Raw genomic sequence first — 13,590 nt, forward strand, 5'->3', positions numbered from 1 at the left:
TTTTCGGTCTCATCACAAGGAGGATTTAGACATTCTGACTGTTTTTTTTTTTTTTTTTACGTTTTATTTTTTTTTTATCAGTACAACTTTAAAATTAATTCTCCAGGGCAGCGCAGTGATTGGCATTCCGCCTCACAGCAACCTCACAACCAATCAGACAAGGCATGTTCCTCTCCCATAGAGTGGGTTGGTTTGCTCCGGGTTCTCCAGTTTAGATTAAGTGGCGACCGTAAATTTCCCAGACTTGTAAGTGAGAGGGTGAATGGTTGTATGTCTCTATGAATGAATTAATGAATGAATATTGCGCTCCAAAATATGCAGATACCAATGTTCACTTGGGCACCCCTTATCTCTAAAATTACCGTACCTGTGTCAAATTACTGGGGGGAATTATTTGCAAAAATATATGTAACTAACAGAACCAACCGAAGAAAAATCCATCCCATTGCACCTCACTGTTTGAAAAACACAGTATTGGTAGCCAAAAATGTGAAATTGTGCAGCATTTTTAATTTTTTTTTTCATTGGAAGATATCAACAATAGCTGCAAGTGTTGTTTGCTATTATTTTTATCATTATTATTTATTGTTATTATTTTGCTAGTATTTTCCTTTTTTGCCATTGATGTGTAGTTGTTTTACTATAAGAGGACTGGAGTTATTATTTTTATAAGCCATTGTTGATCTCTCCACTCCCCACGTGGCTGCATCTTAACCTTGAGAAAAGCAAGATCACAAATAAATATTGAAACAAGCTTCTAGACTGTCGTATGAAAATAGAAATGTTTCATTCTTTAAGGCAGGGGAAAGAAAAATAGCCATTCAAACTATTCAAACTACTCAAACACTAAATCTTTGCCACCTACTGGATTTAGATTAGATTAGACATTATTGTCATTAAACATGTAAGGATACAGAGTCACAAAATGCAGTATTTATTTATTTATTTATTTATATTTTATAAAAGTGACGGATACATTTTAAGAAAGAACCATACTTGGATTTAGTGGCACGCATGTGTTAGTAGTTTGTGAGAAGAGGTGGCGATAGTAAGAGCCTAAGTGCAATAGGTGTAAATCTCAAAACTGAGCAGCATAGTGACAGTTGGTATTCAGCTTCCATTGATATGTAGAGATTTGCACTCAAAATAATCCAAAAATGAGGACCTTAAACCGTCCCTGTATTCATGACAGATCACTGAACGCAGAAGAGAGGATCATTCATTCATGGTATCTAAAGACTTTCCTATCAAATGATTAGGGCTTTAATTAGAAAGTCTTACCTGCTTCTCCTCAGTGATGCTTTTCATGTCTTTTGCACAAACTACTGCCCTCAGTTTCTCATGTGTGACTTGAATATAACTGGGTCTTTATCCGTCCAGTTACATTGAAACTTAATAGCTGAGGGCAGCTCACTGTCAAACTGCCTGCCCCTCGACCCCTCTCTATGACTTTGAAAAGAGAAAGAGGGCACCGCTTCTGTGAAAAGTGGAGGCGAGCGTTTAGAGGGAGGCTTCTGCCCTATGTTCGATTGATTTTTCTTTCTGACCTGAAAGAGAGACAGGTGTGTATGTGTATGCAAGTGTGTTTGTGGCTGTGTGCTGCTCAAGCTACCAGAAAAAAAACATTGAGTCTGAGGTTGCTGTGGTAACACTAATCACTTTTAATTCAGCAAAGGAGAAAGGAGAGTCAGAAGATAAAGGTGAAGTAGCAGCAGTTTAGCAGGATAATGTGGGAGTTGTAGGGGGTGAAACAATAAAATGTGTCAACAGGGAAAACCAGTTGTATTCCCTCTTTAGTCACTATGTAAACCTTCAAATGAAGAGTGTGAGAGAGGGGGATTGCAGACGCAGACTGATAAGGATGAAGACCGAAAGGCTTTACATACATTCCTGTCTTTCTGGATCTGTCTCGCAAGATTTGAGAACAGCTCCTCTCTCGTCTCCCCATCTCTCCCCTTAGTCCTCCGGAGACAGAGCATAATCTGTTCATCTACAGCTGACGAAAGATGGTGTTTAACCAACAACCTCTTGGTCCTGTCAGTCTTTTTGTCTTTTAATACTGTACAACAGTGGAGAAATGTGGGAAATATATTGCCTGTATAAATCATACATGACTCCTGTCCTCACATTCATACCCTGTTTAATATTCATTATACCCTCACGTTTCAGTTTGTACCTTCTCTCTACCTCATTTTGTCCTTTTCCTATGAATGTTATGAAAAATATGGTGAATGACCTATTACATTCAGACACACATGAAGATAGACAGGTAAGGATGGTGTGTGATGCTAATGAATGAGTTTGCGTTGATTCCTCTTTCACTTTGTCACAGCCTCCTGCTGGCTTAAGCAAGGAGACCGGTTCGCACTTCACTGCTCTTTTTATTAGCTGTAAGTCAGGGTAAAGGAAAAGAAATATTAACATCTACGAAATGTGTGTATTGTGGCGTGCCTGTAGAGAGTTAAGCCACCACCTGCCACTCAAGCCAGCCTCCTTGTAGTACACTACCGTCTCACACATGCATACATACACTTACATCTGCGACACTTCCTCATTTTCTGCCATGCTCCCCTCTCGGCCAATGACACGTCTGGAAAAGAGAGCTTTTCAGAGCACGAGGAGGACAAGAGACAGCCCTGCTGGCTGATTGACAGACTACACCCTACAGGTGGAGAGAAACACGGACAGAAAAAGAGGGGGGCAGAGCGATTGAGAGAGGAAAGGGAAGGATTGAATGAGGAGGAGAAGAGATACGCCAGCAATCACTTTCTCACACACACACACACACACACACACACACACACACACACACACACACACACACACACACACACACACACACCTACTCGTGCTCTGTGCTCTGTTGCTCCCCTCCTACCTTGAGATCTTGATTTCCCTGTCAGACTAGCCGACTAATACCACCTTCACCACAGCTGCATCAAGATGAGCCAGTGCAGGAAAAGGTGCAAGAGGGAGCTCACCAAGGTGGCACGCTATTTTTATCGTTTCCTTATGGGAACACTCTCCCAAGGTAGGCACCCTAAAACTTCAATTTATGTCCAAAGGTTACCTGGGCTTTTTTCAGTTGACTAAAAAAAAGGCAGTTGGATGTGGTCTTGACTGGAGTTTGTAATGTGCAGTAGCAGAGCTGCTTCATCTTTCGGCTAACATGTTTGTTATTCTGTCACTTGTTGTGTCATTGTTTTCTAGTAGAGTAGATCAACTCTTTAACCCACAAAGCATGGCATATTGCGACATTGAGTATTTTTGTATATGTGTGACTGTATGAAATGATTCAGAACTCTTGTTTCATCTTCAGAAAAATAAGACAAAGCTGAGATGTCACACACTTGAGGTATTGTTTGTTGTCACGACTGCCAGCCTGATAAGTATTTCTGTGGATTGAATACCATACATTGGAACAAGTTTTATCTTTTTTATCTGTTCTCATAAAATCAATGATGAGTATTCAAACAACAATGAGAAAAAGGTTGAATGAACTCGCTCTTCCTCTTCGCTCTGTCTGTCTCCTCTCCAGGAGTCTTACAGATTGCCCGCAGAAGGCATGTGGCATACCACCTCCAGTGAGAAACTCTTGGTGGGAGAAAAAAGGGAGCGAGGCACACACACACACACACACACACACACACACACACACACACACACACACACAGAGCCTTTTATGCAGCCCTTCATCCAGCTGTCGTCAGCTCATCCATCCTCTTCTTTAACTCACATAACTTTGTACTGCTAATCTGTGCACTGGGATTATGATAAAGTTGTATAAACCAATTCAAATCTTTTCATATTTAGAAGGTTTTTTTATTTTCTATTCACGCACTTTTCACACTAAGCTTGCTATTGGCTGAATAATGTCCCCTGCCATAGACACCATCTCCAGCATTATATCTTGACAGTCTGCTGCTAAGCTTTACATGTATTTCCTTCTTTAATTTTTTAACTGACATTGAACACCCCCACCACACACACACACACACACACACACACACACACACACACACACACACACACAACCATACATTGCCTTCTGAAAGACACAACTGAGGAGGTTGGCTCTCCTCTCCTTGAAAGTAAAAATAAATCAGTTGTTAGATGACCTTGTTAATGGAGCAGTTTGTGAATGCTAATTTGACATCTGTGTTTCACATCTCTATTTGAGCCTTTCTCTCCGTTGCATCTTCAGACCTTGACATCTGTAGGCTTTATGCTTGTGATTTGAAAGCAGCCACTGCACACACATGGTAATGTAAGCGGCATCCACACAGCTATCGTCAGTGTAAACACATTGCCTCAACCAGGGCATTTCCATTTAATTATTTGGTTAGTGTGCCGGTAAAGTAATGTGTCTGCAGAAAATAAATGTGGTCATCAGAATTTCCCTTCAAGCAGGAAGTTCCCATATTTAAGTCAAACTCACAGGAGTAGACTTATTGTTCAATTTGTGAGTGAACTATTTCAAAACATAATCAAAACAACTCACCGGGGGACTTTGAAGCTTTTCCCTTTAGCTGCATATCTCCATTGTTAATAATATTGTTAAGATGTACATTAGGTAGATATTTGCATGTGAGACATGTTCCCTCATCACACTTAGCACTGTTACAGTTTTTCGCCAATTTTGCATCCACCATTACTCTGCTGTAACAACATCTGGTTGGAACAGCTGGAGCAAAAAATGACAATAGCTATAACTTCACTTTTGAATTGTCTCACTGCAGATCTACATAATCTTCTGATATACTAAATAGAAATAAATACATCTTGTTTGATAATCACTTTTAATGTGTTCCTACAGTTTTTTGGAGCCTAAACAAGTAAAAAAAATATGATAACTAATAATGTACTCTATAATAGAGTAATAATTTATTTTATCTGTAAAATAAATACATAAATAAATACAATACAAAAGAAGCCCATCTATTCCTTCCCCCGCACCTGAAAAATCCACATATAAATACAATTGTTTATTGGATTTGAATGGTAAACAGTCTTTTGTTGTTGACTGTGCATGCTTGTGACCTGGAGGTTTCCCAAAATTTAGCCATTAGGGCATTGTTAAATGATAAAGATCTGGTTAATGATAAGTTGTAGTAGAAGTAGTAGGATTGCAATTTTCATGATTGATTGAAAAAGTTAAACTTGTGCTAATTTACAAATATACCAATAATCAAATAACACATATTCCTCTATAAGCTGTGCAGGACATCTGTTGGACAGCAAAATCATGAGGTCTTGATTATCAACCACAGGTCAAATCCATGAAGTATTCATTATAGCTTTGTTGAAATATATGAATGTATATACACATTCACTGTCTTAAGTTTATCCAGAATGGAGTTACCATGACTACTGGTTCCTGCATGTCTCTTCTGAGAGAGGGAGAGAGAGAGAGAGAGAGAGGGAGTGGGAGAGGAAGAGAGAGAGAGAGAGAGACTTCAGAAGGGAGGTAGTGATGGCTGAACTGTATAATAGGTTTGCTACACAGGGATTTCATTAAAGGCCATTCAGAGTTCGGCACTTGAGCTCTGTGTGGCATTGTTGGCTGTGCCAAGGTTCTAAGGGACATATAGCTAAAGAAGGCAGATTTTTTTCAGGTGTGTAATTGCTCAACTGTGCAAAACCAACTGGTCCAAAAGTGGATAGTATCATTAAAAAGCTGTGAGGGATTTTTGTTGTTATTCCTCAAACTAAAAGGGTAATTCAAAGATTTTTAAAGCACTTGATTAATGTTTACTAACTTCATCCCTGAAATTAGGCTTGACACAATTTATTTCTTGATTGACTTCTGCGTTTATAATTAGCTATTTCAGTAAAAACAATAATCCCGGTCCACTTTATAGTTTACTATGTATAGAAAAAATGATTATGAGCCTTGTGTGTGTGTGTGCGCACATGCATATGTGTGTGTGTTTGTGTATGTCAATTACTGATAAGTCATTTGTCATCACCCCATCTGCCCTTACTTTTTCCAGTAATTGGTTTGTTTTATTCTATTCTGCAGAGCAAACTTGGCTGTGTGTGTGTGTGTGTGAGTGAGTGAGTGAGTGAGTGAGTGAGTGAGTGAGTGAGTGAGTGAGTGAGTGAGTGAGTGAGTGAGTGAGTGAGTGAGTGAGTGAGTGAGTGAGTGAGTGAGTGAGTGAGTGAGTGAGCGAGCGAGCCCGTTTCCTTTTCTTCTCCTCTGCCCTGGAGCATTTTTTGGTTCAATTTACCTAATAGCAGACTAACCCTGTTAGTTGCAAATACAATGTATTAAGTCCCCCTCCGGTGGTTTTTGTATTGTTTTATTAGTTGAATGTTGCAGCTGCACAATGCAGAATGATGTATGTGCAGAGTGTGCAAGAGTTTTCACTTGACTGATGTCAGCATTACTGAACAAATTGTCAATTTCACTTTCAAGAAGCAGGCTTTTTTTTAAGGTTTTCATCACAACTGTGTTTAAGCCAGTCTTGGATCAATATTTGTGTAATATGTAATTTGGAAAGCAAAGGTCTCCAGCAAATAAAATCTGTTTGTTCTTTTTTTTTAATAATTTTAGTTCAACTAACTTGTTTTCATTCACATCTATGCATTGTTATTCTTTCTATCAAAGACATACCCAACACCAATTATAGTATTCTCTTTGAGGAAATTTTCAATTGCCACCACAAATACAACCCACAGACTTGTTTATACAAAAAGACTCAACAACTTTATTGTACTGCTTCACATCATCACCATCATAGATGTTTGACTTGAGAGACAGTATAGATCTTTTCGTCTTTCCCTTGTCAGAAAGAAACAATCTGAGCACACAGTTCTAAGTCACCTCTCTGTTCCTGACCTTCCCATCCTGCAGTGTCCTCTCCTCCCTTCCCTTTTGCATATTTTTTTTAGTCATTCACTGGTTAAAATAGAATAGATGAGAATAGAATTTGCCTTTCATCATCCAACAATGGTAGCATTTCAAAGTTTAAAATTATCAACACATTAAGTAATACTTGGGGTTTGTTAATGTGTTCTTATTGTTTCTATGGGATTGCTTGAAAAATAGTTTTGAAAATGTCATGAATGAATTGATATTCAAACACAAAGCAGAAAAAGCACTTGTGTAATTATAACATTAATAATGACCGAGTTCAGTTTAATTCCTAATGTACAGTGCATTATGATGATGACTAGAAAACTGGACCAAGGCCATCATATTCTGTCACCGTTCCAGTTGCTTGCCCATCTGCAAAATATCTTCAGTTAATAAGCACCATGCAAACATACTGTAACTTAAACAGGCTAAATGGAGTTTTGTTATTATTGACTTTATCCTCTATGCTTAAATGTGACATCAAAATGCTTAATAATCGGACAATCAGTTAGCTGAGCAAAACAATGTTTGCATAAGTACATTCAACAGTACTCATCTACTGCTCAACCCTAACACCACTGTTGCCAAGTGTCAAGAGTTTGAACATGTGAGACAAACTTATTCAGCGAGCCGCGAATCGGAACACATGATTTGTACATGTACAAATGAGCAGCGGGGAGAAGAGCTCAGTAGATGACACAAAGGGTCATTGAGGAAAATAATACACCTAAAAATTTAGAGTCAACTGAAGTAGTTTTACTTCATGGATAGTAATTTGTGATGCAATACCTCATCAGTGGCCAATGAAAAAAAAAAAAAAGAAAAGTATTTGAAGTTGCTTAGGCCTTGTCATAGAGCATGATAGGACCGAGTTAATGCTGACTTAACTAATCAGTGAAATAAGAGCATAAGATCAGTTGTAGACTAGACAGTGGATATACAAAGGGGGATAAACCTCGATAATGCCATGAGTATTTTATGCAATTATAATAAGGGTTGCATTTGCTAATGGGCTATATCAGATTCTGTTAACCCCATCACAGCTGAAAGAAAAAAAAAAAGAAACTAAACCTCGTATCAGTACCAAAAAAGCTTATTTGACATGGGAGCCCATAGCAGTGTAATTTCAGAAAACACGGGCAAACAGGGAAAAAAAGACAATCGATAGTTTCCAAAAAAGTCTCTGGAAATAAATGGGTTGTTGTCTAGTGTAATTGAATCTATTTGTTTACTTGAATCTTTCTTTAGTCCACCCCTATAAGATCAGAATTTGCAACATGTTTTCTAAATTCTACATTATCAAGTTGACGTGATACTGCATACAATAGTTGGCTGATGTAGTTTCAATTCCTTTTAACTAAAGCGCATTTGATGTTTTAAATTCAGATTTAGACCACCTCTGGGTACAAATCTAAGTCAAATGAATGTCTGATCTTTTTATGTGCATCATCAGCCCGACACTTATGTCACTGTAGATTGACATTGTCACAGTTTTTGCTGGTGCAAAGCTTCTAAATATTGTATTTCATATATCTTTTGTCACTCTGCAATTATGGAAGACAGCTAAAGAGGTCAGAAGCGAAGGGACAGGGAGGTGTTAGATTTTATAATGTGGTTGTAGTTGACAGCTGTATGGAGAACATTCCTCCGGGTACGTGCAGTAACTGGTTCATGTTTGAGGCAAGAAGCAAATGACCCAAAAAGGTCACTAAAAAAGTGCAAATGTAATGACAGTGGAATTTGACGTCAGAAATGTAAAAGAAACCAAAAATGACAAAGCAGTTCTTTTTCAGATCACCTGCATGCTATTTTACTTTTGTGTATTCAGGGGAGTTGGCAGTCGATTTACTCTGGAATTTGACTCCAGCTGCATTCAAAAGAGGTAAAAGATCTGTTTGATGAAGGACATCTTTGGGTTTACATTATGGATGGAGTCTGAATCAGCTTGTAGTTTTGGTTATTTTCCTTAGTAACTGTGCATTGAACTCAGATGACAAATTTTATAATCCAGAAACTGGTCAGTGACCAATAAACAGTGAAATCTCATGATAGCACAGTATGACTGATTATTTTGATGGAATTAATGACTTCCTTTTATCCTAAACATGCTTCATGATCAATGTGTTTGATATGTAGCTGAACAGGTCATTAATTGAGGCAGTGTGTAAGTTCCTGTATCTTACACATTTTTAGATATTTTCAGATTTTTATAACTTATAATTTGCTAATTTTGTAATATAGGAAACCATTTCCTGTACTTCAGGTGATCATCTCTGAATACTAAAAAATGGTCTTATTCATATTAGTTTTCTTTTTTCAGAAGAGGGATCATTTATTAGAAACTTTGAAAATGAAAAATGAAAATGACATTTAATCTTCTCTCAGAGCCTATGCACTGAACTTTTTCAATAACCTCATAGGACATCCCCCTATACATTTCTTTAACTGACAGGTGCTTAATGTGGGAATACCTACTTTCACAATGTTAAAAACATGTAACAAACACTGTCAACTCAGAGTTCCACTCTGCCTTTTAGTCAGCCTCCTGAAGCAAATTCTCTTTGCAGCTCACTCCTGGGTCTGACCAAAGAGATTTTGTTATCATCCTTTCAACAATGAATAAAACATATACGGTCAAAACCTTGGCCTCAGCACAGAGTGGCTGAGCTTTCTCTGTCTGTGTAAGTGATGGTGCTTCTCTCACATTTCATATCCGAATATCTAATGCTATTTTAGGGATTGTTTTTATTGCTTGAGCCACTGTACCAGAGAAATTATAGGAATAGTTAACCTTCTCATTGTTTAAAGTTTGTAACTGCTTGAATGCAGGTCCATTAGGGTGGGAGGAATAATGAATCATGTTGTTGTGGCGGGGATCGGGTATTTATATTCTTTTTCTAAATTAATTGCCTGTATACACACCGCAGAGTTTAACAGTGTCACTGCTGTCCCATCCCTCTCGGGTCTGACAGATGTCACCACACACCTGTCTTTCACTTTCTTCCATGGTTGATGGAATTTGAATAAACACAAATGCTTCGCTTGATAAATAAAACATGGACTGTCTAAGCTGGCAGATTCTAGCAGGGGTTAGTGTGTGTATTAGAGTGTCAATGTATATGCATGCCTGCAGAGAAGCAAGTCAGATCCCAGTGTGTGGTAATATCTCTTGCATTGGGAAAGGAATTGTTTATTAGCCTAAGGATAATTTTGTAGTATTTAAAGTCCCTACATGTGTGTTTTTCTATAAGGTGAAGAGCAGTCACTCACACAGGATGGGTGTGATATTGCTACACTCATGAACAGCGTGGAAACCAAGTAGAGCCTCAGGTTTATGTCCACAGGGATGCAAAAATAGAAAATGTGGATTCAATTTTAAGACTTGGTTCAGTTTTCTTGGAGACTTTTATTTTGTCTAGCTCCAGCACCAAGTAATGAGATCATCATTCCTCAAAATCTTTTATGTGAAATGAAAAAATATTGGATTTGTCACACAGTTGAATCTAGACAGGAAAACGCCACACCCATGACACTGAAATGCTTACAACTATTCCAATATCACTCTCATTTTTTGCTAGGTGTGTGAAGATTTTCACGTTGAGTATCTTACTAGTGCTGATTACTCTGCTCTGTTTCTGTCTATTGTTTTCACCTCCTGACTCGAACATTCACAGTCAAGATCAAAAAGTTGCCTATAAATAAACTCCTTGCAGAAAGTCAGTGTCAAAGCCTGTGTTGAAAAGCTCCCATTAGGAGATCTATATTTAAGTGTTACATTTCTGTTTTAGCGTTTGCTCCCAGTTTTATACATATGCAGTGTCATACCAGATCAAGTTAATTAAAGCAAAAGCGACAGTTGGTTTGTTGGTATTTGTGCACCCCATGCACAGTCCTTCCTTCGAGACAACTGTTTATCTTTTGCTCTAACTCTTATCTGTTGTTTTCACTGGTATCTCCCCTACTGTTTTATTCCTAATCTGCTTCATGCTGTTCTCTCCATCCCAAAAGGATTGAGTATATCTGCAGCTTATCCCGCCCATCAGGCTGTCTGTTTATCACTATGTTGTCTGCAGTGTCAACTTATGTCCACTCTTGGCGAGATTTAAAGCAGGTTACAGGCTCTGATCAGGTCTCTTACTTAGTCTGAGTCCAAAACCTGTGTGAGCTGTATTTTAATTGGATGGCGCTGTACTTCAGGTCGGTTCTATTCTTCTTAATCCTTATGAAGAAGAGCAGAGAAATCTGGTGCAGAGCTGCCTGTTGATCTTACACTGGTGGGGATTTGAAGTGGGCGAACCGCTCCCTTCGCTCCCATCAAGCTAACATCTCCTTGGCCCAGTGCTTTCAGCCTGCAACCTCATTCACAACCTATCAGCGTGGCTTGCCTTCATGCCCATGTTCCCCTCCAACACACCTTCTCTTACTAGGAAGGTGTAAAACGTCACCTCCATCCATCATGTGTATGTACAAAGACACACACACACACACTCACACAGACACATGCATGCTAAAAATAAACTGCTATTAGTAGCAGTCTGGGTGTGGGGTGGGTGTTAATGGTGGAGAATGGAGGAAGGAGAAATGCCATTTCATGTGAAATGAACAAGATTCATACTTTATTGAGACAGATCCAGATCCAAATTTCTTAAAAGAAGTAATAAAAATAAATTATGATATGCTGATACGTGGTAATTTATGGATCGGTGAAGGGATTGTTGTATGGCAAGGTGGAATTCACAGACTGAAGACAGTAGTGAATGGTGTCTTTCTATTCATCAAACAATGTATGTTTAAACACAACTGTCTTGGATCCAATATTAAACTAGCAGGTGCAGCCCTTGTCAAAGCAAAAAGCTCTCTTATTAAAATCTTTTATATTTTTTTGGGAATGACTGATAAATCCATAAATCAAAAAATAAGAAATCTCCTCATCAAAATACTTGTCTTTGTAATTTTGACCCAAGTTGAATAGGCACATTTTCTTTAATACTGTGGCTTACATCACATAAAGCAGAACTCACGACAAAAGTTTTCATTAAATTGCTGCTTTTCATTTTAGTCAGTGATAAGTTCAAGTTAACCTTATCTATAAACTTTTTATTAACATTATTAGAATAAAATGCTAGGCAGTTATGTTTACAGAATTGCAAAGATTGTGTGCGTGTGTGCGTGCTTGTGTTTGTGTTTGGATATTTAGACCAAAGAGATAAACCTTAACATAGTTTATAGAGCTTTGAGTTCCGGTTTGAATTTCCCCACTCTGAGATGATTAAAGGAATATTCTATTATTGTCCAACAAATATGATGAACCACTTTGTTTCTGTTTCCTGACCTATGTCCCCAGACATTACCTGACAAATTAAAGAAAAGAACAAAAAAACTTTCCACGGTAAAGAAAGGAAAAGTAAAATGAGATGTTGCTATAAAATCCACATTTGCACCAAATTTGATTAAGGGGGGGTAATCCTCATTTAATATTTGGCTATGGCATTAGCATCGTAGTTGCCAGATTAAGTTTTAACCTGTTAGGATACTTTAACTGTAGGATTATAATACTCATCATAGTAAGCAAAACCAAAAGGTAAACTTTTAATGAAAATACTTTATAGTGATTGATTTTAACATTTAGATATCTTCCAGTACTCAAAGAAATTATAAAGTTCTTAGAGGCTGCTTTAAGAATAATAGGGACATTTCTTCCCCTCGTTATTTTTTTTCTGTGGGAGTACCCCCCATAGATAGAAATTAGTTCCTCTGCACTGTAGTGTTAGTTTGAGTGCTTTAGTCTTTACAAAGTTTTATCTCTGTTGCATTAAAATTGTGTAAACTTTGCCTTTCGCTCTTAAAGTTGCATAATTGTATTTTAATTTAAAGCCAGAATATAATTGTTATAAAACCACACTTTTTACATGGAAGTTTGGTGTATTTTTTCATACCTCTACAACTGCAGTCTTGAAGCTGTAAAATCAGCACAGCTGCAGAAGATGCCTCTATCTTTATTTTTAATTTTTTTTCTCTGTCCGTGGTGCTGAAATCCAGCCTTACTCAAGCGCTCGTCTCCTTCGTTCTACCCTCAGCATTTCTGTTTAAATGAAAAGTTTCATTATATTAAAGAGTCACATTGTGTTCCTGTGATTAGATTTCCTAGTTTTTGTGGTTAATAAGCTAAAAACTCCATTACTTTAATCAGATTATCAATTATGAACTACGTCAAACTCCCAAGGAAACAATAGAAGGAAGACTAAATCAAATTTGGAATGTGCCAAATGTGAACAAGTATACCTTGAGAACTTGATACACTTTTTGACTCAAACTAAACCAACGCCTATGTATATGAGTCCCATCATATACCACCCTCCCCAATTCAGTATTTTAACCTTTATCTATCACAAAGGCGCCCCTCGGGGATAAATAAAGTTTATCCTGATCCTGATTCTTTTACATTTAAGTTTTGTGTAAAAGACTTTAGTTTGAGCACTTCGTACTAATCCTAAACCATGCTTATTTAGAGATTTTATGAAAGTGAGCCTCTCGGACCAGTAAAGGGCTGGGAGATAGGATTAATGTCTGATATTGGGTCTCCTCTATTTCCAGTTTGATAATAGAACCACTGATTCATTCTTCCGTGATGGAATTTTAATGTAACAAGGGTTTTAATGTAACCATTAAAACCCTTGTGCCCTGTTGAACAGAGTGGACAGGAGGAGGACTGTTAGTGGCCCACATGCACA

The 13,590-nt window shown here is 37.8% G+C and overlaps 1 protein-coding gene across 3 annotated transcripts in view; it reads left to right on the top strand.

The window, feature by feature from the left end:
- Window positions 1-13,590, top strand: part of LOC147236487 (A-type potassium channel modulatory protein KCNIP2) — a 104,109-nt gene that overhangs the window by 46,281 nt on the left and 44,238 nt on the right. Inside the window, exon 1 of one of the 3 annotated variants that reach the window (XM_086169664.1) lies at window positions 2,921-3,031. The exons of the other annotated variants lie outside the window; for them this stretch is intronic. Coding sequence (XP_086025790.1) covers window positions 2,944-3,031 — 88 coding nt within the window. The 5' untranslated portion in view covers window positions 2,921-2,943. Of the gene's footprint in view, window positions 1-2,920; window positions 3,032-13,590 lie in introns of those variants that run through there. 3 annotated transcript variants of the gene reach the window in all.

This window comes from Fistularia commersonii, chromosome 2, assembly GCF_037954325.1.
Source record: "Fistularia commersonii isolate RoL2024-O1a breed Wild chromosome 2, RoL_Fcom_v1.0, whole genome shotgun sequence".
Lineage (NCBI taxonomy): Eukaryota > Metazoa > Chordata > Actinopteri > Syngnathiformes > Fistulariidae > Fistularia > Fistularia commersonii.